This window comes from Astatotilapia calliptera, chromosome 3 (assembly GCF_964374335.1).
Source record: "Astatotilapia calliptera chromosome 3, fAstCal68.1, whole genome shotgun sequence".
In the NCBI taxonomy this organism is placed as follows: domain Eukaryota; kingdom Metazoa; phylum Chordata; class Actinopteri; order Cichliformes; family Cichlidae; genus Astatotilapia; species Astatotilapia calliptera.
The window spans coordinates 67,836,143-67,863,028 of record NC_137424.1 but is presented as its reverse complement, the minus strand read 5'-3'; the positions used below and the strand labels follow the sequence as shown (position 1 = coordinate 67,863,028).

Below are 26,886 nucleotides of genomic sequence, written 5' to 3'. Positions count from 1 at the left end.
TGTTTCTGGTGTTACAGATTCAAATATTGGGGATGGATACAAGAGGAAAAATCCCAAAGAACAACACTGGTCCGGCCGGGTTGAGTCAAACAATGATTTTAATGATCACACGAGTGGGAGATGGACACCGTACGCAGACAGCCTCAGATCTCGCCTCAAAAACCACATTTCCATAGTTTTATGAAATCAGGGTATTAGAACGCCCCTTCATGCGTAAAACAGGTGCAATACAATCAATGTTGACAGTTTATTTAACACAGAAAAGAACATTCGCTCCTTCCCGAGGACAGACACTGACTCCCACCTGTCTCCTGGAGCCAACTGTCCCCCTGCGGAGACACAACATTGCAACTACAAGGATTTCCAAATTGATTAAGGTGATCAGTGTGTAATGCTCTGAATCAAGTATGTAATATTAAATGAATATTGTTTAATCAACTGCCACTACTTAAAACATAACAAAAGCTATAACTGAATACAGAATCACCAAGAATAACATGATATCAGTGTTGTGTAAGCGCGTGCAGCCTTCTATGCTCAAAGCCTTTCCCCTCCATAGATCAGCCAGACATTCGCGCTGACTGTAGCTTTTAACCCTTATTAACTTGAGCACAACTCTATAATGAGCAACAAACTGCAATATGTGTGAGATGATCATGGTTACACCTGCAATGAAAGATCATATGATTATTCTGGTACCTGTAAAGAAAAGATTAACCTAAGGTTATAACAATCACTGTAATGTAAAGGTTAATGTAAGGTCAAAAGCTTCAATAAATGTTTAATGCAAAGCTGATTATATGATTCTGATGAACTAATAATGCAGATACTAAAATAACAGAAAAACATCCCCTTTTCATCCCACACTGGCCGATAAATAAACTTTAATTTTAAAATTAAAGAATCATGTGCTAACGGCTGTCTAAATGACTTGGGTAAAGTTTGTAGCATGCATGTTTGTTGTTTTTGTCTGCTTCCACTTGTCTTTGCACTAGGATGATGTCGGCGTAAATGTGCAGTCATATTCGTTGTGTTCCCACTAGTGCTGTCAGCGTTAATCTCATTGAAATGACGTTAAAGCCACAACACGGCAAATCTCCATTAACGAGCTACCGCGGATCGCCCCGTGCGTAGGACTGGATGACCAACGCGTTAACGAGCTAACTGGGCTAACACACTAGTTCCAACCAATGTAATTGAGCATTGCGTGGCACATCCAACATACTGTTTTACTTTACTTTAGTCCATGACGCGCTTACCTTCAGGGTCATACGTCACATGAAGACCAAAATAGTTCCAAACGCCACATCTGAATTAGGGTGGGGGAGGTTCAATTTGCCAAGTTGCAACGACAGCTTAACATCTGTCTCTCTAGCTTGCCCTGCGCTCAGTGAATCTGTGTTCAACTACTCCGCCTAGGTTGCATTGTTGAGCGCAGATCCACTGAGCGCTCAACACAGACAGCATTGTCAGAAGGAAAGTTGATAAAATAAATTAAAAATTTTGTATTGTTCAATAAATATGTGTACCGAACGGTTCAATATTGATACGAGTATCATTGCACCCCTAATATATATATATATATATATATATATATATATATATATATATATATATATATATATATATATATATATATATAATATATATATTCAGATAATTACTTATTAAAAGTGAGACATTTTAAATGAAAATAAGAAAGACAAGTATTTCTTTGTGCGCCCCTTTCCCTGTTAATGCCCTAACTGGCCCCCTGGCAAAACTTTGCTAGACCCGCCCCTGCACAGTTACCAGCTGTCAGCTATGTAAAAAAAGGATCCTGGGGTTATTTGTCTCTCAGAAACAGGTCATAACTTCCCTTCAACTCATTAATGTAACCTAAAAGGTAAACCTGTTTCTCCATCACCTGTTCAGCTGTGATGATTCAGTAAGGACATCTCGTGGTTTCATCTTCATGTTTCCCTCTCACCAGATAACCATACCGATATCATGACCAGCAGCTTTTACAAACATCAGCTGATACTAGAAAGTAATATTAGATACATTCTAACAACAGCTGATCAAACGTGCTGCTATTTATTAACGCGACATCCGCTGGTTTCCTCTTTCTGGCGCAAAGTGGGTGATAAACAAACAAGAGAGAAAAGCCGATCAGCTGATCATTGATCCGTTTCATGATTGAAGTAGGAACAGGAGAGAGAGGGGAGAGAATGAGAGAAGAAGAGGCAGCTGTGCAGCGTAAAGATGCATAATAAATCCAGCTTTGTGTCTTTTTCCATTGTAGCTGAAGTCCGGGACATACTGTGTTCCTTTTCAGCTCAATACGAAACACGTAATATTTTCTCTGATTACGGGACGATTGGCAACTCTACTAACTAACCTTGTGAATAAAATAAAGTTCACTATCAGTAACATCATAGCACCCACCCAGCTGTATAGAAACTCCATCATGCTAGCTAGCACGCAGTATAAGTTATTGTAACTGACGGTAAAAAGTCAGAACAACGAAAATAAACTCCACCTAAACTTGGTTTATATTTGACCCAGATAGACTGCAGGTCATAACTTCTTACCTGCAGTTTAGTTCACCTGACACTCAGACCGGGGCAGCCGCCTCGGGTCTCTCCTTCTCCCTCCCTTTCGCTCATTCACTTGCTGGCCTCTGTGAAAGCTCCGCCGTAGAAACCACTACCAAACAACTGAGTTATTTTTACACATCGGCCAGTATCTGGCCAATCCACCAGCTATCATTGTTTATACTGTTACAAAAACAAACAAACAAACAAACAAAAATAAAAATGAAAAATCACCATCGGCTCACTGGGCAAATGCCAGGTATGCCCAAAGGCCAGTCCAGCTATGGTCTGTGTGCCAAATAACACTTCAGAGTGCTCAGCCTTCTTGGGTTAATTGGGTGGAGTGCTGGGAATTGCGCCACCTGGTGATCAGTTGTGGCAGAAAATTCTGGACAGACCTGGTGAGGGTATGCTGGGGGCAGGGGCCATGAAGAGAGAGAGAGAGAGAGTATGCATTGTATGCAAACAGCTACCAAACAGCCATCATAATTCGTCATACAATGAGAACAGGACAAATCAACAATGGACAATGACTAATTAATATTAAAATCTGTAACATAATGTATTGTTTGGAGTTTAGTCTGTTACTGTTGCTATTTTTACCATTTCTTCTTGGAGCAACTGTAACCCACATAATTTCCTTAGGGATTAATAAAGTATTCTGATTCTGGTTGTTTCAGGATGACCTGCCATTATCCAATGACACATCTGCTTACCTGCATGTTTGCTCGTTTCTCCTCCTTGTCTTTTCTATTTTTTTTCTAAACTGAGCACCCGATGGCTTTGAACTTTTCTTGTCCATCTTCCTCGTTTTAATTTTGCACTCCAGTATGAACACAACTCGAGGATCGCCACAACTTAACCTAATAGACCTACATCTTAGTTCACAAATTCACTTTGTCTAAAGTGTATTTCTGGGAATAGGCTTTGATTTACAACATTATGAATGAAATGTGCTCTATTTGGAAGCAGCCCGCTCCTTTCGATGTTGTGTGGGTTGGGTTGTGTGTGACACTTTAAATCATCAAACTGTAAATTATAAATTTTAAATTGTTATTGATACCTTTACTCAGAGTCCTAAAGTGTATATTGATTTTCTCACTCTTCTTATAATTATTGTTTGTTTACTTGCACTGCTGTAACTGGAGCCTCGTCGTCTCGTCTCTCTATATACTGGACTGTATATAGCGAAGATGACAATAAAGTTTACTTTGACTTCAGCAGCGAGCAGGTGCACAGAGGCCTCTCACGCTCACTTTTCGCGTATATAATTTCGAAAAAACATCGTTTCAAATTATAAGTCTGTATTATAATGTCTGGTGTTTTCTTGTTTGTTGTTTTGTTTTTATTTTGTTTAATTTTGCGAGATGGTTATTAGATGCTGCTCCAGCCAGCCAGAGAATCCCCCGCAGCCCCGCCCTCTCCTCCCTGTGTCGCAAGCAGCAGGCGCACCTCGCAAACGGAGGGCGTCCTTACTCCCAGCAAATGTGCGATAGAAAACCGATCAGTGCCTATGCCATCTTCAGTATGTGCTGGCTGACGTCGGGGCAGCATGAGTACGAACAATTTTATTTTTTTGCCGATGCCCACGATGCCGCCCTGGGCAACCGACCGTGTCGCCCGTATCAAAAACCACTACTGCTTCTACCATTGTTTACAGCGCTGTCGGCCACAGTTTTTTTTCTTTTACTTACTTCCGAAAAGAAAACGTCATTTATGCTATTCAACAGGCTACTGAAGAAATTTTTACTTTTTAAAATTATGCAAAATTGCAAAATGCTTAGCTGTGTCACTAACAAAACCTCTGTAACTTTGCTCTGCTTCAGTTCAGCAGAATCAGGTAATGTTCAAATGTTAATGACTTTCTTTCGTTTTTGATCTATTGCAGAATATTTTTAAGGTTATCTGCTATAAAATCCCAGGACAGGAAGATCGCCTTCATCTTTTTCTGTGTTTTTGACACAAAGGCATCTGCTGTGATGCTTACACCTTTGATTAAGTCTTGCAAGTGTCAGCTTTCTATTTATAGATATAAAAATATGGAAATGTACTGATAGTTGATCAGAATTATAATATTTCTGACTGCGGCAAAATTTCACCGATTAAAATCGAATCGAATCAAATTGTGGATCAAAACTATTCAGAACCTTGTGAATTGGAATCTAATCAATTCTAGATATCAGTGACGATACCCAGCCTGAAACATGACTCAAGTGCGTGACCTAGGCAAAACAAAGCAGAATAATCAGTTAAAAAATTAATTCAATCTGGAGATATTTACAAATAATTTAAACTGTGGCAAGTGACTAATTCGACTTGAACAAACACAAAACACGAGTGATCTTTTGCATGGGCAAGAGTCTTGACTAAACACAAAGATCAGATTAACTTGAGTGAGTCCTGTCAGTAACACATTAAGCTAGCCAATATTACTTTTTTTTTAGATCATTTTTAATTTTTTTTCCATAACATCTGTGTAAAATAAAAATTGTAATCTCAAAAGACTGATAAAAGTTAGAAGACAAAGACATATACATGTATTCTTTTTCTTACAAGGCATCTTGACACCTTTTAAAAAAATCCTACCCTGCAAAACTTTTTTCTTTTTTCTTTTTTTACACCCTTTAAGTTATAATGGTTTTCCCTTTAACTTGCCTCCATAGGTCCATACAATTTCAGACATTGTGTCTCCTCAATCAGCGTAGTATTGGTGGTTTTACATGAATCTTATTTAGTGAAGTTCAGGACTTCATATTCTCGTTGTCAATTATCAGTAACTAATGTATTTTGGCTGGGCAGCACTGGGCAGCATGGAAGCATGGTACTTAACACTGTTGCATCACAGCAAGAAGGTCCTAAATTCATCTCCACCTACTGTATTTTTGTGCGGAGTTTGCATGTTCTCTCTGTGTTTTCACTGGTTCTCTTGTATACTCTGGCTTCCTCCCGGAATCCACACACATGCAGTTAATGAGGTTAGGTTAACTGGTGATTCTAAACTGCCTGTGAATGTGAGTGCCAATAGTTGTCTGTATGTATGTGTTAGGCCTGCGACGGAGTGGCGACCCACCCTGACCTCCCAATAAGGATAAGCACAAGAGAATGGATGGGTGAATAATTTAATTAGGAAAACCACTTTCCTAATTATTCAGAATAAATTACTCTGAATTAAAGACTACTCCTGTTATATTATAAGTCCTTTCTGAGAAATTACCAGCAGTATTATATTACTGTGAATATACATAAAGTAAATTTGTCACATCTATTGGCACTTAGCCATAACGAATTAAACTTCATTTTAAAGCTAATGTAAAGTTGTTTGGTTTGAATTCACAGGTTCTGGAGAGACAAAACTGACTATTGAGTCTAGCACCTTGTCGGTCCTCAATGACCTGCTGGCCAAAGTGTCCTATACCAGCACCATCTACCATATAAACACTGGAGACCTTGGTATGTGTCAAAAATGTGAAGAGCTATAACCCACATTTTTAAATGACAATTGAATTTGCAAAATGTCATGTGCATTTTACATTAGCATTAATGTATGAGTCCTGTATGTTATATTTAAAATAACTGAAAGAATAAGTCCTGAATTGCTTCTTTGTTATTTTTCTTTAAACAAGAGTCCCGCTTGTTCTGAACCTAAACAAATGTTATTTTTGTGTTCAGTCACTTTCCAGTTTGAAAACTATGAAGCCGTGTTTCCCATTACCATCCAGCAGCCTCATGTACCAGTCCTGTATGACATGGGAACAGGTAGAAGTGTACTCTTCATCAGGGGTCAAAAGCCAAGTCCATATTCATTTAAACGCTTCTTTATTATTTGCATCTTTTTTATCATTGCATACAATTGAGAACATTAGTTATGTTGAGGCAGAATCATTGTCTCCTTCCATCATTGTCATTTTCTCATTAACTTATACTTGTAGAACCCCCTCCCCCCAAAAAACCAACCAAACAAACAAACAAACACTATACTCTCAAAACTCTTCTTCATTCCTAGTTGTTTCCACCTGAAACAGTTTGCTTAGTTAAGAACTAGTAACTGATTAGTTAGAAATATCATCCTAAAGATGTAGGAACTCCACAAGAATATAATAATTATGTCACAATGTTTGAAACGGACTCACGTGCAGACCAGGTATCCTTGGCAAAGAGAAAGTGCGTTTATTTACAGTGAGACACCAGGTGAGGATATACATACAGTGCGGCGGGGGAAAGGGTCCGGGGCTCCAGGGTCCAGGGGGAAACAGGGATTAATCCAATACACGCTCTCAGTGGGTTCCAAACACACGCTCGCTCGGGTCCAGGGCAGACCTATATACACACAGAGAAACAAGTCCAGGTTAGGGATAGTCTCAAACTCACAGATACCGATTCAGATACAGATTCAGGTTCAGAGGGACTGACGCTGATGGCTCAACGATCCAGCGAAGGATGACACAGGTCCTTCATCATAAATAGTGCTCCAAATCAGCTGGGATCGGCTGCATGCGTGACTGTGAGCACAGGTGCGTGGGCCAGGGGTGGAAGCCCGTAATGAGCACTGCCCCGGCAGAGGAGAGAGAGCGCGAAGGAAAAACAAACAAAACATGTTGCCAAACACAGAGTCAGCCAGTGAGGCACGGGGACCAAGACAGTACCCCCCCCCCCCCCCCCCCCCTCCCTTAACGGGAGCCTCCCGGCGACCCACCACGCTTACCCGGATGCGAACGGTGGAACTCCAGCAGCATGCGCTTATCCAGAATGGCCGCTCGCGGGACCCAAGAACGCTCTTCCATGCCATACCCCTCCCAATCCACTAGGTATTGAACACCACGCCCCCGGCAACGTGAGTCCATGATGCGGGTGATCGAGTAGGCGGGCAAGCCATCCACAAGCTGGGCGGGAGGCGGGGGCCTGGAAGGAGGGCACAGAGTGATAGGTTTACGCTACAAACCTATTCGCTGGAACGTTAAGGACAATTTGCTACACAGCAAAACAAGACACGAGTAGGCAACGATCTTCATGTTTCTCGTGCACAAGCGTTTCTCAAATCCAACTTACTAAAAATGGTTACTCCCTGAAGATCCTTCATATTAAATCATTTTTTGAATAATAATTTTTAAAAATATTTCTTCACGTCATTATGCTGGCCACAAGTAGAGGTGACAGTGGCCACGAGATTGAGATCCAGGCATTAGAGGCTCTTAATGCGTGCTTTTTTTTTTTAGCCATTCTTGGGTGTTTTTAGCTGTGTGTTTTGGGTCATTGTCCTGTTGACCTGCGACTGAGACCAAGCTTCCTGACACTGGCCAGCACATTTCTCTCTAGAATCCCTTAATAGTCTTGAGATTTCATTGTACCCTGCACAGATTCAAGACACCCTGTGCCAGATGCAGCAAAACAGCCCCAGAACATAACCGAGCCTCCCCCATGTTTCACAGTTGGGACAGTGTTCTTTTCTTGATATGCTTCTTTTTTCCATCTGTGAACATAGAGCTGATGTGCCTTGGCAAAAAGTTCAATTTTGGTCTCATCTGTCCACAGGGCATTCTCCCAGAAGATTTGTGGTATGTCAACATGTAGTTTGGCATACTCCAGTCTGGCTTTTTTATGATTTGTTTTCAACAATGGTGTCCTCCTTGGTCGTCTCCCATGTAGCCCACTTTGGCTCAAAAAGTGACGAATGGTGCACTGATGTTTCTTGCGCATGAAGTTCAGCTTGGATCTCTTTAGAAGTCTTCCTGGGCTTTTTTGTTACCATTTGGATTATCCGTCTCTTTGATCTGTCATCAATTTTATCCTGCGGCCACGTCCAGGGAGGTTGGCTACGGTCCCATGGATCTTAAATTTCTGAATAACATGTGCACCTGTAGTCACAGGAACATCTAGCTGCTCAGAGATGGTCTTATATCATTTACCTTTAACATGCTTGTCTATGATCATCTTTCTAATCTCCTGAGACAAATCTTTATTTTGCTTCCTCTGGTCCATGTTGAGTTTGGTACACACCATGTCACAAAACAACACAGTGATTACCTGGAGTCCTATATATATATGCCTACTGACTGATTACAAGATAATAGACACCTGTGATGCTGATTAGTGGACACACCTTGGATTAACATGCCCCTTTGGTCACATTATTTCCATTCTTTTCTAGGGGTACCATCATTTTTGTCCAGACCTGTTTCATGCATTTATTTTTTAAGTAATTCACTTGAAGCATGGTTGTGTCACGGCTGGGGCAGCGGTTGTGTCACGGCTGGGGCAGCAGTCGTGTGGTTGAATGAATGAGGATCCAAGATGCAGATGGCAGTGGAGATGCGAGTGGAGCTTGATTTACAGTGAAAATAACAAAGGTGAGGGCAGAACTGAACATAAACCTAAACTGGGAAAACTAACAAACAAACCTGAAAACATAAGGACACCGGGAGATATGCAGAGATGGCAGATGAAGAACGCTGGGCAGAGAGACGCAGAGAGACGCGGAGAAACACTGAATTAACACGGAGTCACACAGAGGATTTACTGAGAAGCACAGACGATGCAACGAGGAACACAGGCAGACACACACTATAAATACACAGAAGGTAATGAGGGAATGGCACACAGGAGGGGAACACAGCTGAACCTAATTCACCAGACGAGACACAAGCCTTCAAAGTAAAACAGGAAACACACAGTCTGTTTTACAACACAAACACAGGGACACGAACAGCGCAAAGAGGACAGACACAGGTAAGGCTGATAAAACAATAAACTCCAGGTTCAACCCTAAACTAATACAAAATCAGAATTAACACAAAACACATGGTGAAATCCAAAGGAAACACAAAACGCTGGGTCAAAATGACCAAGGATCATGACAGGTTTAAAAGCAGGGTTTGACTTTCATTGTTTAATATTTATAGAATTTTTATTTATTATTAGTTTTGTCAGATTAAAGTTATTTCTTTGACCATTGTGAGTTTTTTGATTGACCAAAGGTTACCAACTATTTTGTCAACAAAGTAACTGTATTCTGAATATCGCCTTTTTAAACGGTAACTGTAATGGAATACAGTTACTGATATTTTGTATTTTAAATACATAACGCTGGTACATATACTCCCCAACACTGTTGAATACATTAGATTTTTTTTAAACCAGAGAATGCACCCACTGCTGGTTATTAGAAGGAATGCACATTTAATTTACCGTATTTTCACGACCATAAAACGCACTGTACTAAAAGGCGCAGTCTCAGTTATGTGTGCCATTACTGTATTTAACACACACATAAGGCGCACTGGATCATAGGGCGCATACAAGTACCGTATGCGTATTTAAAAATAAAGCGGGAGCAAACCTGAGTTCGGTACCTTACTCACATTTTTATTACCAGTAATCGTCATCATCAACAACACACAAGCATACAAGTGCGCGTATTTAAAAATAAAGCAGGAGCAAAACAAAGTTTGGTACTCACATTTTTATCATCAATCAAACCCATCGAAGTCCTCATCCTCTGTGTCTGAATTGAACAGCTGCGCTAAATCTCCATCAAACATGCCAGGTTCACTTTCTTCACTGTCAGAGTCACTTTCCGTGCCGTGCGGCTCCTCGGAAATGATGCCGGCTTTTGCGAAAGCTCGAACAACAGTGCCAGCAGACATGTTAGCCCAAGCATCTACAATCCATTCGCAAATTGTGGCGTAACTCGCCCGGCGCTGCCTTCCACTCTTGGTGAAACTGTGGTCTCCATCGGTCATCCATCGCTCCCAGGCCGCTCGCAGCCTTACTTTGAACGGGCGGTTCACACCGATGTCCAGCGGTTGGAGATCCTTTGTCAGGCCTCCCGGAATGACAGCAAGCTCACAGTTCATTTGTTTCACTAGTTTTTTTTTTCACATCGGCTGTGAGATGGGCACTCATAGAGTCACAGATCAACAGCGATGGTGATGCGTGGAAAAAACCACCTGGTCTCCTTACATACACCTCCCTCAGCCACTCTTTCATCATTTCCTCATCCATCCAGCCCTTTTCATTTGCCTTAATGATGATTCCTGCTGGAAACTTCTCTTTAGGCAAAGTCTTTCTCTTAAAAATCACCATAGGCGGCAGTTTCTGTCCATTAGCATGGCAGCCAAGCACAACAGTAAAAGAAGACTTTTTGTGCCCCGTTGTGCGTATCGCTAGCATGCTGGTCCCCTTCTTCTCCACAGTGTGACTCACCGGGATGTCAAAAGTGAGCGGTACCTCGTCCATGTTTGTGATGTGGCTGGGCTGGATGTTTTTGTCGCCGATGTGTTTGCTGCAGTAGGAGCGGAAGATGGCCAGCTTTTCCTTATAATCCGCTGGAAGTTGCTGCGCTACCGTAGTCCTGGTCCGGATGGAAAAATGGCACCGTTTCATAAAAAGTGAAAGTGAAACTGCTTTTAGCCGAATGGTGACCGTCGAAACGCTTCTCCCACTCGTTCTTTGCTCGATGATCCACCGCTCGAGTCTTTCCTCCAACTCGGGCCACCTCGCCTTATGTCCGCGGAAACTCAGCTGCGTTTTCTTGACCTGCCGGAGCTTGTTTTCTAGCTTCCTCCATTTGCGAACCATCGATTCGTTAATCTTAAATTCTCTCGCCGCTGCTCGATTTCCATGTTCCTCCGCGTAGCTGATGGCCTTCAGTTTAAACTGTGCTTCATAAGCGTGTCTCTTTGCCATTTTCAGGGTTGCCCCCACACTTCACCGTTTAGCGTTCTCATGGTGTTCTCTACTACGTCCTCCTTACAACACACAGGGCGCACTGCGCTATAGGGCGCGCCGTACTTTTTGAAGAAAATCTAAGACTTTTAAGTGCGCCTTATGGTCGTGAAAATACGGTAGTTTGAATGATTCAGAAATCTAATGCTACTCGGTGCCGTTACTAGTAATCCATCATTTATAACAATATTCTCTGTATACTTCTGTTTGTTAGATATCAGCTCTCAAGTTACCATTGTCACAAAGACCTTCCTGCGCTACAAACAACTGAGGGTGTTGTTGGATAGCATCCGGAAATTCTATAGTAACATAAAAGTGATTATTGCAGATGACAGCTTAGAACCAGAGAGCATTACTGGAGAAAACATCCAGCATTACATCATGCCTCCAGCACAGGTATGCACATGCAATAATTTCATGATTTATGAGTATTTAGCAATATTTTGGACTAAAATTACATTTATAGAATATTAGATATGCAATTGTCGATTCAATTTATGGAAGATTTATCAAGTACAATTTCAGTCAAACCATCAAACCAGGTACCATTCCGATATATGAATTTGGGATGGGGTTTTTTTTTTCCCCCTCAGGGCTGGTTTGCAGGCAGAAATCTGGCTGTGTCGCAGGTTACCACCAAGTACTTCTTGTGGGTGGATGACGACTTTTTGTTTTCTGAGAAGACAAAGATAGAGAAACTTGTGGAGGTGATGGAGGCAGTCCCAGAACTAGATATGGTAAGGATAAAATAGCTTGTGTTGGATCGTTCAGTTTGTTTTAACGCGTTTAAGTAGAACTGTAACAGCTACAGTAGTAGGCTGATGACCCCAACGTTGTACTTTTAGAATATGCAGCCTTTGTTGTTCACCTAGGTTTTTGTATTCAGGTGGCAAAAACTAACAATTCTAACCAACACAGAGAAAAATTATTTTCAAGATTCAAGAATTAGGGTGAAGGGGATGGGATGGTATTTTTACAGGTGATACTGTACACTTAATGAGTTAAAAAGGAAGGGGAAAAGAGGAAGCGAGCTGAGTATGTAACAAACTGAGATGGTCTTTTGTTTTCAAAAGTAATTTAAGATTATTCTTCTCAGTCACCAGTTTTGAACATCTGTTACATCTGTTTAGGGTTGACTTTATAATGAGTTGTTTGGTTTTTCTCTAATTAGGTTGGTGGGTCAGTGCAAGGGAACAAGTTTCACTTTTCTATTCTGTATGAGGAAGGAGATGAAAACGAAGGTGGCTGCCTCTACAGGAAGTCTGGTGGGAAATTCCATTCCCTTCCTAGTTACCCACAATGCCATTTGGCCAGTGGAGTGGTCAACTTCTTCCTGGCTCGTACAGATGCCATGCAGAGGGTGAGATTTGACCCGAAGCTCCAGCGAGTAGCACATTCAGGTAAGTCCAGATCTCAAAACAGTTTACATTGAAAATTGCAGTATGATTTTTTTGTCAAATGGCAAATCTCTCTTTCTGACTTTAGAGTTCTTCATGGATGGCCTGGGCTCTTTGATGGTTGCCTCATGTGGTGATGTGACAATTGACCATCAACCTAAAACAGAAGAAAACCGTAATCCTACCTACAACAAATTCAGAAACCCTGGAAGAAATGATGCAGAATTCAGACTGCAGCTTCACTTTTTCAAAAACTACCTTAAGTGCATTAGATATGGATAGAAGACTATAAACGAACATAAGGGTCAGTTGTTGTCATACATGTTGCACTTCATCTGAACATTTTCTTATTTTTCATTTGTATTGTTTTGTCATTGTTCCAGAATTGACAGAGCTTGGGATTATAAGTGAAAATAGCTATTTTGTGGCTTTCTGTTGGGTTTTATTGTTCCTGATTTGATTTCTTAATTATTCTATAGAAAGTTTGATGTCTTATGCTATTGTTAATAAGGTTAGGGTTATTTAATCTCGTTTATTGAACTTTTATTGTTCTGTTTTCTCCACTATTTCTTTTTCTTCAATATATCAATGCTTTTGTTGCTAGTGTGACCTCTGTGTAGTGTCTTCTCTGGTCTGCATTCACAACAAAAAGGCAATGGTTAGAATGCTCTCTTTTTAATGTCGTGGGCAATCAGCACAAAATCTCGCAGGAATCCTCCATTATTCTCAGGATTACATTTCCACTCGCAGTGTGATCATATAGTGGTAAATTTATACAACCAAAATAGAAAAACTTCAACACCATTAACATTGCATGTTAAATTTCCCTAATGAAAGGAATATAGAAATATATTTTAAAGCTGTACATGAAACAATGTAAATTCTCTAAACAGTGTAGCACAGTCACATACCTGCATTCACAACAAAAAGGCAATGGTTAGAATGCTCTCTTTTTAATGTCGTGGGCAATCGGCACAAAATCTAAACGGGAAAGCAACAACAGAGTTAGCTAACTATGCTCCCATTTTGTTTCCTCTCCTCCCAATAAATAAATCTCACATAAACGTGCACTCAGTTCAACATAAAGACTGGAGAAATGACCTGCAACAAATGATGTATAAACAACAAAAATAATCGGGTCAGACTGTATTACTTTAACAGCCTGCGATATGATTTTTCCTCCTGTTAAGGTTCAAAAATTGAGGAAGGAGAGTACAAACCACCCTTGGTCCAGAAGCTCTTGGTCAAACAATGATTTTTAATGAATACACACGTGTGGGAAGAACACTCTGTGCGCAGACAGCAAGTGGTCTTCGACTTACTCAAAGCATACACAGATTTTTATACTGTCAGGGCTTAAATTTAATGACGCCCCTTTAACGTCACAAATACATTTTATACATAGATCAGATCAACACCACAATGACTTTTACCACCGTTCGAAAGAACATCATCTTCTATTTTCATGGCTGGCACTTCCTGTCTACCTTTCAGTTCTTGTCTTGTTCCTCTTTCTTGCCGAGACAACAAGGAACGGTTCCTCTTTTACCGAGACAATTTTGCAGTTACAGCCAGACATGACTAACCTCTCCTCTAAATAAATCTAACTAAAAGTGTGTGTGTCACGACCTCACTCAGCCTCTATGTCACCTCTCGCACTTCTGACCTTTTACCAGACCAGAGGCTCACTGAGACTATGTATATGTCATCTGCTAAATAAATGTTCTAATCAAAAACCTCTAATGAAACCTTAATATAAAATGACCTGATATAAATGTTTTGTAAGCATGTATTGCAATTCCTTCTATGTTCTAGTTTTCCCTCAGCATGGATCATCTAGACACTCTCACTAGTGAAGCTTTAGACCATTAATGAACCTGAACATCAACTCAAATAAGCACAGATATGCAATATGTATAAAATAGTTATAACTGCACCTGGAATACAAAGTTAATTTAATACCTGTATGCATAAAACCTTAAAGCCTTCTTAAAGCTATCTGTTACATTGTTAAAGCAATGATCAATTTGAATAACCTAGTAATTCAAATGGCCTCGTCTGGCCTGCTGCTCAAAATAACCTAAGACTGGTTTCACTTCTGCAAACTCTCTGCAAGCCTGTTTCCTGTCAGCCTGTGACTTTTAGCCTTTTCTGAAAGACACACTGTTCAACCTCTGAATGCAATATAAACTACAGATTATATTATTAATGCAATGGTAATAATGATGATTATTTAACAATAGCAGTAAAATAATTTCCCTGCTCCACACTCCCCACGACATTTGCGCATTCCTTACCTCGCAGGAATCCTCCATTATTCTGAGGATTACCCAGAATCTAGTGATGTGACGTTCTGTATCGAGGCTTCGGAGCGTGTGTCGAGTAATGGAGGGGGCGTTTCCGTGAAGCGCGTATCGAGGCTTGCTTCATTTATGGGAGGAGCTGAAAATGATGACGTCCGAAGCCTCGCTGCCCGGTTGTACCACGTGACTGGTTCAGGAAGCGGTTCGAACTTTGCCGCAAATAATCATTTTCCATACTGCCAGTATAAATATACACAGTATACTGCCATCACTACAATATACATGTTTTACACACTACTTTTGTTGTTGACATTTACAGGCTGTGTGCAAAAGGCCACACTCTTCAAATTCATGCCAACTAATATTTTTACGTCCAGTAGGTGTCCTGCTAGAGCAAATGAAGCTTCAAGAAGCTTCGCGTTGGGGTGAACCAATTGGATGAAAAGCTTCAGTGCTTCATGAGGCTTCATCTGCCCATCACTACCAGAATCCCTTGCCCTTTGTGAATGTTGCAGGGTGACTTTATATATATATTTATATATATATATAAATTTTTTTTTTTTTTTTGGTATCTGTAGATACCAAAAGGAGGCAATTCTGTAGTATGCATTGCATGGGAGATATTCAGGTTTAGAAAGGTGCTCTACAGAGGACAGTTGTGCATTGCTGGTAGTCAGGAGGATAAGCAGCTCCCGACTGTCAGAAATGCTCTGTGCGGGTAACAAAGTCGGCTCAATGCACATCCAGGAATCCGTGTGAAAGAAAGGTGTCGCTGCAGCTAGGCTCTCAGGATAGTGAGGCTTTTATTTATATTTGCATCCTGGTGCGTTAAAACTAGCAGCCTCTGTGTCCCGCTTGGATCCTCATTCCGAAATTTCAGACATTTAAATAAAATGGTGAATTGGCTAGTGATGAGGAGCCACTTAGCTCCGTAAAATGAGGTTTGATTAAATTAAACTCTTATGAACAGCTATGAATTCTACCTCTCTGCTGATGTGTTCCAAACAAACGATGCTTTCTACATTACCAAATTGTGTGCTAACTACCTCACACCGCTGTGTCTGGGATCTGAAAAAATAAAAAGTTAAAAAGATATACCTTGCGGCAGTTGTGAAGTGCTGATGAAAATACTGTGTGTGTGATGGGGTGTTTTTATATAGGTGGACTTGGTTTCAGTTGGGTTCTGAGATGCTGATATAAAGAGGAGGTTGTAAAGAGAAAGGTGGAAAAACTATGGTGGTTCGGTTAGTCAGTAGGAGGTGTAATTGTCTGCCTGTAGAGATAAAGGTGTGGGGTGTAAGAAAATGTGAAAAACCTTTGGAGGTTCAGTTGGACATGGTTTCAGTTGACCTCTGACATGATAGGATAAGATAATGAAACTGTTTGTAATTAAAAATGTGGAAACTATGGTGATAGGTTTGTAGCTTGAACCTATTTGCTGGAACGTTAAGGACAATTTGCTACGTAGCAAAAAGCAAGACACAAGGCACCAAAGTTCTCTGGTTTACTCATGCATGAGGGAGACCTGCCTGGAGCCAAGCGTCGTCCCACCACTTGACCTCTGTCAGACTCCCAGCCAGGTCCCCCATAGCACTCCTTTTATTGTGGTTACATGAATATGCATAGGGTCATTAACATATAACATCTTACATAGGTATACATGTGAACAATGAATACTGTGTGTGTGTGTGTGTGTGTGTGTGTGGGGGGGGGGGGGGGGGGGGTCAGAGTGTGAACCCATAAACGACTTCCCTAAACCTGCTGGTCTGGAAAATCCAACAGTTCATCTAAACAAAAGGCACTTAACCTAAAAGAGATACAGCCACGTTTATCCTCCCATAAAACAATTAAACGAGGTACGACCTCTTCAGGATGTAGGTGTGCATTCCAGTGTGGAATACACACCAAGCCTTTGCGGCCTGCTAAAGATCACACATCCTGTCACTACACAATTGATTATACACCTCTAAGCATATATGGTTAAATATTTCTAAGCATAAATGACAATCAACAATACAAAACCTAACATATGGAACTACAGTTGGGATGTGTGCTGGGATGCTCTTGGTAAAGGGAGCCTCTTTTATTGTTTTATGAATTGTTTTGCTGACTGTTGGGGGCCTAACTGTAACCCACTCTGTCTAACTGTTGCAGAGTTAAGAATATGTGGTTTTAGAAGTATCACAAGAAAAGTTTATTTCTAAAGGAATACCTGTTGTTGTTTGTGGTACTCTATTTAAAACTATTAGCCTCTGTGTCTTTTCGGAGCGCTAAAGAAAAAAGTAAAATGCTCCTAAAGTAGTTCAATCATCCATGTGTGATCAACAAGCCTCTGTGTGTTTCAGAGCACTAAATAAAAAGCAGAATGATCCTAACTAGAGATGGCACGATACCACTTTTTTATGTCCGATACCGATACCGATATCATAAATTTGGATATCTGCCGATACCGATATGAATCCGATATAGTGTTTTTTAATCAACAAAACTGTTTTTTAAAATATCTTGCTGCATTTTGCAAGTCTGCAAGTTCATACTCAAGTTTAAAACAACAACTACACTAAAGCTATTCTGTTATACCTGTATACAAAAAAAATATTTCATAGTTCAGCAATACTGATCAATCTAATAAACTTAGACCTACACCATCCTCCCTATTCTAGTATTTTAAAGAGTACTTAGCGTAAATATTAAGCAACCTAACTAATAGGGTTCCAACTCCCAGCAACAACAAACATAAATAAATAAAAAATAAGGAACCACCCCTCACGCGCCACCTCATGATGCTTAATCGACGTAATCAACCTTAATTTGATGCAGTGTGAAAAAAAATGCACAGAAATCAATTATTTTTCAAGAAATATTAAATAGATTCAACATCTTTCTTCAACAAAATTGCAGACTGCACAGATGGTACCTTCCCAAAGTAAAAAGTACTATAGCTTACTAGGGTATATATTAGACTTAATAGTCACTATATACAGTAATTGACTTCTATTCATTTTACATCAAATTAAAACTTTGGGTGTCAGATAATTATTTATTAAAAGCTCGACATTTTAAATGAGAATAAGAAAGAAAAGTATGTCTTTGTGCCCCCTTTTCCCAGTTAATGCCCTATCGGCCCCCCTGGCTAAACTTTGCTAGATCCGCCCCTGCACAGTTACCAGCCGTCAGCTACGTAGAAAAAGATCCTGGTGTAGAAAGTAATATTAAATAAATTGTAACAACAGCTTATCAAGCTTAAACGTTCTGCTGTTGTTCAGCCGCTGGTTTCCTCTTTCTGGTGCAAAGTGGGCCAAAAGCAAACTAGAGACACGGACTCGCGACAGAAAAGCCGATCAGCTGATCATTTAAGCAGTTTCACGATTGAAGTAGCAGCCGGAGAGCGAGAGGCAGTCGCTTGTTAAGCTTAACGTGGGAATGCTTTACAAACATTCAGAGATGGACTTACACACTTGCTTTACTTCTCTCGGGGATAACTTTGTCGGAGATGAAATGCCAGGTTGCTAGCGAAGCTCCACATGCTATCCAGACCACCGACAGGTCCGGCATGCCACAGCTGCTCTATCACGTGATGCATACTGCTCCGACTGCTAACGTTCTGAGGTGAGTTACGGCGTGTTGCAAGTTTTGCGAGGTGCTTTCGTGATATTTAATGGATCGGATTACATTTTTTATTTTTCTCCGATATCCGATCCAGTAATTTAGGTCAGTATCGGACCGATACCGATACGTAATATCGGATCGGTCCATCTCTAATCCTAACTAGTTAAAATACCCCTAAACTAGTTAAATTAAATCATCTATGTCTAAATAACTGAGCTCTGAGACCTATACAATCCTTTTAAAAATAGTTTAATTAAAACACATAATGGTTTCATTAAATAAAACTCTATTAAACACATGTAAACTCATATGACCCCTGAACCCACATGTACCCACATGGTGACTCTTTTGCTGATAGAAGCTGGACAGAAGTTTGGACTGTGTTTAGAAAAAAGTTCCCAAAGTAAAGTGAAAACCATCAGCAAAATACTGACTGGGAAAAATACTGATGCTGTTGTCAAGACAATTAAAATTAAGGTAAATTACAAAAGCAAAAGTAAATTTAAAAAGAAATTAAGGTAATTTACAGTTCATATCAACAACTAACTTGTTATACTTAAAGCAGACGTCAAAGGCAGGGAGTATCTTGGTTTATAGAGTCTGTCCCTGAGAGTTTAGAGGTGCATAGAAGTTTGGTCTCTCTCGTTTCTTTCTCAGCACGACCGAAAATAAATTCCACATCAGCAGAGTTAATAATGCTGCTGCTGCTGTCAGGAAAATTAAAATATTCTTCCAGTCCTTTCTCTCTTCCTGTGGTGGTGAAGTTGATCTCTGCTCAGCAGCTGCTGTAAAAGACATGAAAATATCTACTTGTGCAGAAATAAAATGAGAACCATCAGGATGTTTGACATGAACAACACTTCATGTTTTTCAGTCATAAATCACAAACATGGCAAATAAAAGTTGAACAGAACATAAATATAAAAGTGATTGTTCAGTTTTGACTTGTTAAAACTTACCAGTGATGTTGAGTCTGCAGCTTGCAGAGCTGGAGCCATAATCTGTGTTTACTTGACACTTGTATTGACCCGAGTCCTCAGTCCTGAGTTTGCACAGCTTCAGTCTGATTCGTCCTTCTCTGAGGGCGTCTTTGTCACTCTGAACTTGTCCTGAAAACTTTTCATCCTGAGACTCTGAGACTTCAGCACCATTATGGACACGATACAGGACTGAGAGTTTATCATCAGTTATCAGTTCACAGTAGATGTTTAGATATCTGCCTGTTTCTACTGTGAACGTCCACTCCAGTGTGATGTTGTGGTTCTCCTCGGCCTGGTAGGAGGTCTGAGTCACATTCACTACAACTGATCCTGTTGAGGAGACAAAGACAGAGAGAGAGGAGCAGACACTCTGAGAACTTTAGTTTAGAGGTTTTGGTTTTAATTTTACTTTAAATTTTATGCAATCCATGAACTTCAAAAACAGAATGTTAGTGTGCTCTCTAAATCTTAATCATGCAGATGTTTTCTGAAGTTTCCATAAAGTTTGATGTGAAGTTTTAGATGTGTTGCCTCAGGCTTCTCCACTGTCCTCTAAGTATTGAAATCTAAGTGACCAGGGAAGTACACAGAGGGATTTGTAATGTAAATTATTGCTACAAAGCATCTCTCCATACAGAGATGCTTCTTCACACTTAAGCTTGTGCATGTTTTAATCAATCAATCTTTATTGACAGACTTTATGTCCATAGTTCTAAACAAAACAGAACAGATACACCTTAATAAAAAATATATGAAATATTTGTACAGATATAAAACCACAAAATACATAAAATACACAATGACTTAAAAGAAATCAGTAAATACACAATGACTTCAAGCAGTGCTTCCTCAGACTGGATGAGTAACGGGAACAACTCACTGTCACATCTGTGTGTTAAAATTTTACCGTTAGTGGAGCCATGCAGTCGTTCTCTAAAAGTGAACATTAACTTCCTTAAAAGTGCTTTAAAAATCCAAACACTCTCAGCTACTGCTTGTAAGATGACCTCCGGAGGTAGTACATAGCTGTGTGCAATAAGCTTTAAACAAAACGAGTCACTTTAACTAATTTTCTCTTAAACTTCAGAGGGATACCTTCTACGGAATATGGTCTAAATGGACAGACTATGTTAAGCATATGAGGTGTGATTTTGTGTATGATGTTACAACCCTGAGTACTACGTAAACCTACCTGCCCTGCTGCCTCCTAACCCTAGTTTTTTTTTCTCTTCTTCTTTTCTTTTCTCTTCTTTTTCTGTCTTCTTTATTTTTCAATTATAAGTTAAAATGTGACAGCAAAGAAAGTTTAAAAAGGCAAACTACTGTTATTGTCACGGTCCTGGGTCTCCTGACCCAGCGTTTTTAGTTCTTTGTGATGTTTGTATTATTGTACTTGGTGTGAGTTTCTATGGTTTCTAGTTTCGATCCCTTGGCCTTCATGTTTCTCTGTGTCCCCTCTGTTCTGTGTAGTCTGTGTCTGCATGTTTGGGTTCCCCTCTGTGTCTCTCGGTTCTTAGAGTCCTCTGCCTTATGGTTTATGTCTCTGTGTTTCTTAGTTGCTGTCTCCACTGTGTCAAGTTCGCGTCTCTGTGTGATCCTTCCTGTTTTACTTTGAAGGTCCGTGTCTTATGTGAATGTGTCCTGCTTTGCTTGTCTCGTCAGTCCTGATTTCTCCCAGCTGTGCTCTCCTTCTGTGTCTCATTCCCCTCGTTACTCCCCAGTGTATTTAAACCCTGTATTTCTCTGAGTCAGTGTTGCGTTGTCCCTCATGCTGTGTGGATCTCCCAGTGTCTCTCTGTGAGTTTTTAGTTTAGTTTAGTTTAGTTTAGTTTGTCCTACCAGCAAATAAAGTTGTGATTTTTGAGTTCATCCCCTGAGTCTGCGAGTCTTGCATTTTGGGTCCAACTCCTGCCTGCCGCACAGCGATTCATGACAGTTATGTTCAACAGCTGTCCCAATAAAAGACATAATAAAAAAAAATAAATTACCGTTAGTGGAGCCATGCAGTCGTTCTCTAAAAGTGAACATTAACTTCCTTAAAAGTGCTTTAAAAATCCAAACACTCTCAGCTACTGCTTGTAAGATGACCTCCGGAGGTAGTACATAGCTGTGTGCAATAAGCTTTAAACAAAACGAGTCACTTTAACTGGAAGTGAACAAAAGCTGAATTTGCGTGGAAATGCATTTGCCTGCACATCGAGCTTACAGCGTTGTATCTATACGTCATCATCATTTATTTGATCAGGAATAAAGTGACTGAGGTATTTCACCTTTTTATGAACCTCGAGGGTTTTTTGGACCGTTTTAACAGAGGGAAATTTAGCTGTTTGTCCTGCTTGGCTCTACATATCAACACTTTTATCAGCATTGTTCTTTATATCATATTGCACAGCATATTCAGAAGCTGCTGTAATCCAGCACTACTGGGACTAAAAACAACCAGGTCATCTGCATACATAGGATGATCTCTGTGAGGAAAAAATAAATCGATAGGATTTTAAAATCAAACTCACCTGCACAGGTAAAGCCCACGAGGGAGACAGACAGCAAAGTCCAGCAGAGCCACGGAGATGTTACAGCAAACATGTTTCACGAAGCACACTTAAAGTTCACAAACGGAAGTTATGTTGGGTGATGGAAGGAGTCGTGTTTTTGGTTCCTGTTTTTTTTATTTTTCCCAACGCCCATGCTTGTTATTGGATAAAGTGCTGTCGACGGTTCACTGGCTGTCTCCCTGGTCACACCCCCTCTCATCGCTGACAGATTCTCTTACACATAAGTAAGGTGGCTGATTAGGAGCAAAGTGCCCAAACGATGTTTTTGAGCTTGGAGAAGAAATTGCTCTTTACACACAGAGCAAAGGAAAACCGTTGCCAGATCTAAACTGGCTGTGTGACTGTGGGACAGGTACAGGGACATCCTGTGATCGGGATGTTCCTGGTACCAAGGAAATTACCCCACGTTACTCAGCCAATCAACTAATCGATTAGTACAATCATGATCACATTTTAAATGTCACATAGCGGCATAGCGCATAAACATGTCACATTGTACTTTAAACACGTTATACAAAATTACAAAGAGAATGGAGAAAAATGCAATTTTAATAAATTAAACATTTTTGTGCATTATTAAAAAACATTACTGAAAAAGATGTCATATAATATTAAAATATCTAATATGATCTGATAAATTTGCCAAATTAACATCTGAAAAAGAAATATCATCAGCTGTAGCGTGTGGCATTATGACTGATGCACATCCTCCCAAAATTCATGACAACCATCTCTATAAGACGTAAAATCTAAAATAACTAGAAAGTGCATTTTCTGAAGAAACTGCAGTGTGAATGCTTGAATCTGAATGTATGCATTGAAATGAAATAATTACTGAATTTAAGTTAAAAATTTTGAATGAGATAAAAAAAAAACCCCGAATTTAACCTGAAAACAAAAGTGCTGAACTGCTAAAAGCTGAAGGTTACACAGAAGAAGAAGTTGGAAAAAAGCTGAAAATGTTTTAATTGTAAATTAGAAAAACCTAAGAAATGAGAAAAGAACATTTAGAGTCAGAAAACATCTGAAAGAATATTAAAAGGTCATGTTCTTTGAATCACTGAATGACTAAAATGTGATCCCTCCACTTGGATCCACACAGTTTAAAAAGTTGACATCTCTGAGCTTTGAAAGACAAGATGTTGGAAAAAGAACAACGATGGCGACGTTTTGAGGGTAAAATGATGGCTTTAACACTGTGGACACAGCAGCAGTTGAAAGAGAAGTGCTTAAGATGAATCTTGGTACAGTGGCAGGCAGAGCTCGTTAAGCAGGCAGGTGTGAGCCTGGTTGCTATAGTGACCGCACCCAATGGCTCCATACACACGGACACAGACATGCACCTCACTTTTGCTGCTTAAAATGAACAGAAAAGTCAGGCCGAAACAAATCGCTCCCAAATGAAAAGTAAAAGTCGTATTGACAAAATTCTTTCACTGTGAGCGACAGCAATGTCTAGTCTACCAAATTCTCAGTTTTCATGTCTGTGGAGTTTATTATATGGACGTGGTGACAGTGGAAAGACACCATGCTCTTCTGATTTTCAAACGAACCTTCTGAGCCATTTTAACATTAGAGTCTATGGAAGAGTTGGAGGGAGGAGGCTGTGCATTGGTGACATTTATGAAAGAACCATAACACCTAGTACAATAGTAAACACATTGGATGAAAGAGGACAGCCATGGCTACGTTTTGAGGGTAAAATCATACCTGTAGAGCAAACGCTGTGGACACAGCAGCAGTTTTAAAAAATATTTTAAGATTAATTTTTTTGCTCCTCTCACTCTAGCAGTTGAGCTGCCTCACTCTAGCCCCAACATTCCGTCCCATACACACCCATTATAAACTCTGAAACGGGTGAAAAAACATCATGAAACTTAAACTGGAACTGAAGAAAAAGTATAATAGATATTGAAAAGATAAATACAAGTTGAATAGTTGAATGTCTTGTCTTCGTTTTAAAGTTTGAATGGTGGCTCTATGTGAACGTATGTTGAAGTAGTAAGAGTTTAAAAATGAGTAAGTTGAATGAGAATTTGAAGGGTCTCCCCATTGAAATACATGGGAAATTTTTGTTGAATAAAGTTGAATAAAATTAAAAATATAAATGTTAAAAATGAGAAAAATACAAGCAATCATGTCCAAAAGAATAGGAATCTAACGGTGTTTGAATGGTTTTTCTAAGTTGAATGGTTTTGAAGGAGTAGGCTTTCAAAAAACGTACGGAATAGATAATAACTAGAAAGTGCATTTTCTGAAGAAACTGCAGTGTGAATGCTTGAATCTGAATGTATGCACTGAAATGAATTAATTGCTGAATTTTGAGTTAAAAATATTGAATGAGATTAAAAAAAAACAAAAAAAAATGAATTTAACCTGAAAACAAAGGTGCTGAACTGCTAAAAGCTGAAGGTTACACAGAAGAAGGAGTTGGAAAAAAACTGAAAATGTTTTAAATGTAAATTAGAAAACCCTAAGAAATGAGAAAAGAACATTTAGAGTCAGAAAACATCTGAATGAATATCAAAAGGTCATATTCTTTGAATCACTGAATGACTCAAATGTGATCCCTCCACTTTGATCCACACAGTTTAAAAAGTTTAAATGCCTGAGCTTTGAAAGATACGGTGTTGGAAAGAGAACAATAATGGCGACAATTTGAGGGTAAAATGATGGCTGTAACACTGTGGACACAGCAGCAGTTGAAAGAGAAGTGCTTAAGATGAATCTTGGCACAGTGGCAGGCAGAGCTCGTTAAGCAGGCAGGTGTGAGCCTGGTTGCTATAGTGACCGCACCCAATGGCTCCATACACACGTACACAGACATGCGCCTCACTTTTGCTGCTTAAAATGAACAGAAAAGTCAGGCCCAAACAAATTCTTCCCAAATGAAAAGTACATGTCGTATTGACAAAATTCTTTCACCGTGAGCGACAGCCATGTCTAGTCTACCTAATTCTCAGTTTTCATGCCTGTGGAGTTTATTATATGGACGTGGTGACAGTGTAAAGACACCATGCTCTTCTGATTTTCAAACCAACCTTCTGAGCCATTTTAACATTAGAGTCTATGGAAGAGTTGGAGGGAGGAGGCTGTGCATTGGTGACATTTATGAAAGAACCATAACACCTAGTACAATAGTAAACACATTGGATGAAAGAGGACAGCCGTGGCTACGTTTTGAGGGTAAAATCATACCTGTAGAGCAAACGCTGTGGACACAGCAGCAGTTTTAAAAAAGATTTTAAGATTAATTTTTTTGCTCCTCTCACTCTAGCAGTTGAGCTGTCTCACTCTAGCCCCAACATTCCGTCCCATACACACCCATTATAAACTCTGAAACGGGTGAAAAAACATCATGAAACTTAAACTGGAACTGAAGAAAAAGTATAATAGATATTGAAAAGATAAATACAAGTTGAATAGTTGAATGTCTTGTCTTCGTTTTAAAGTTTGAATGGTGGCTCTATGTCAATGTATGTGGAAGTAGTAAGAGTTTAAAAATGAGTAAGTTGAATGAGGATTTGAAGGGTCTCCCCATTGAAATACATTATAAATTTTTGTTGAATAAAGTTGAATAAAATTAAAAATATAAATGTTAAAAATATGAAAAATAGAAGCAGTGTTGTCCAAAAGAATAGGAATCTAACGGTGTTTGAATGGTTTTTCTAAGTTGAACGGTTTTGAAGTTATAGGATTACAAAAAACGTACGGAATAGATAATAATAACTAGAAAGTGCATTTTCTGAAGAAACTGCAGTGTGAATGCTTGAATCTGAATGTATGCACTGAAATGAATTAATTGCTGAATTTTGAGTTAAAAATATTGAATGAGATTAAAAAAAAACAAAAAAAAACGAATTTAACCTGAAAACAAAGGTGCTGAACTGCTAAAAGCTGAAGGTTACACAGAAGAAGGAGTTGGAAAAAAACTGAAAATGTTTTAAATGTAAATTAGAAAACCCTAAGAAATGAGAAAAGAACATTTAGAGTCAGAAAACATCTGAAAGAATATTAAAAGGTCATATTCTTTGAATCACTGAATGACTCAAATGTGATCCCTCCACTTTGATCCACACAGTTTAAAAAGTTTAAATGCCTGAGCTTTGAAAGATACGGTGTTGGAAAGAGAACAATAATGGCGACAATTTGAGGGTAAAATGATGGCTGTAACACTGTGGACACAGCAGCAGTTGAAAGAGAAGTGCTTAAGATGAATCTTGGTACAGTGGCAGGCAGAGCTCGTTAAGCAGGCAGGTGTGAGCCTGGTTGCTATAGTGACCGCACCCAATGGCTCCATACACACGTACACAGACATGCGCCTCACTTTTGCTCCTTAAAATGAACAGAAAAGTCAGGCCCAAACAAATCGTTCCCAAATGAAAAGTATAGGTCGTATTGACGAAATTCTTTCACCGTGAGCGACAGCAGCTTCTAGTCTACTGAATTCTCAGTTTTCATGCCTGTGGAGTTTATTATATGGACGTGGTGACAGTGGAAAGACACCATGCTCTTCTGATTTTCAAACGAACCTTCTGAGCCATTTTAACATTAGAGTCTATGGAAGAGTTGGAGGGAGGAGGCTGTGCATTGGTGACATTTATGAAAGAACCATAACACCTAGGACAATAGTAAACACATTGGATGAAAGAGGACAGCGATGGCTACGTTTTGAGGGTAAAATCATACCTGTAGAGCAAACGCTGCGGACACAGCAGCAGTTTTAAAAAAGATTTTAAGATTAA

The 26,886-nt window shown here is 39.7% G+C and overlaps 1 protein-coding gene and 1 long non-coding RNA gene across 3 annotated transcripts in view; one reads left to right on the top strand and one right to left on the bottom strand.

Annotated features, from left to right (window-relative positions):
• The window catches only part of LOC113017257 (beta-1,4 N-acetylgalactosaminyltransferase 2-like), a 28,749-nt gene extending 15,446 nt beyond the window's left edge, over positions 1-13,303 (top strand). For both annotated transcript variants that reach the window (XM_026160413.2, XM_026160412.2), the window contains exons 7-12: positions 5,913-6,026; positions 6,246-6,332; positions 11,512-11,693; positions 11,891-12,034; positions 12,469-12,697; positions 12,783-13,303. In XM_026160413.2, the coding sequence (XP_026016198.2) occupies positions 5,913-6,026; positions 6,246-6,332; positions 11,512-11,693; positions 11,891-12,034; positions 12,469-12,697; positions 12,783-12,976 (950 nt within the window). In that variant the 3' untranslated portion in view covers positions 12,977-13,303. The remainder of the gene's footprint in view (positions 1-5,912; positions 6,027-6,245; positions 6,333-11,511; positions 11,694-11,890; positions 12,035-12,468; positions 12,698-12,782) is intronic.
• On the bottom strand, positions 6,724-15,380 carry LOC145425667 (uncharacterized). The gene is made up of 3 exons (XR_013906392.1): positions 14,992-15,380; positions 7,279-7,475; positions 6,724-6,893 (listed from the first exon to the last, which is right to left on the bottom strand). It is a non-coding gene; the product is annotated as an uncharacterized LOC145425667 (long non-coding RNA).
• Between the last annotated feature and the right edge of the window lie 11,506 nt (positions 15,381-26,886).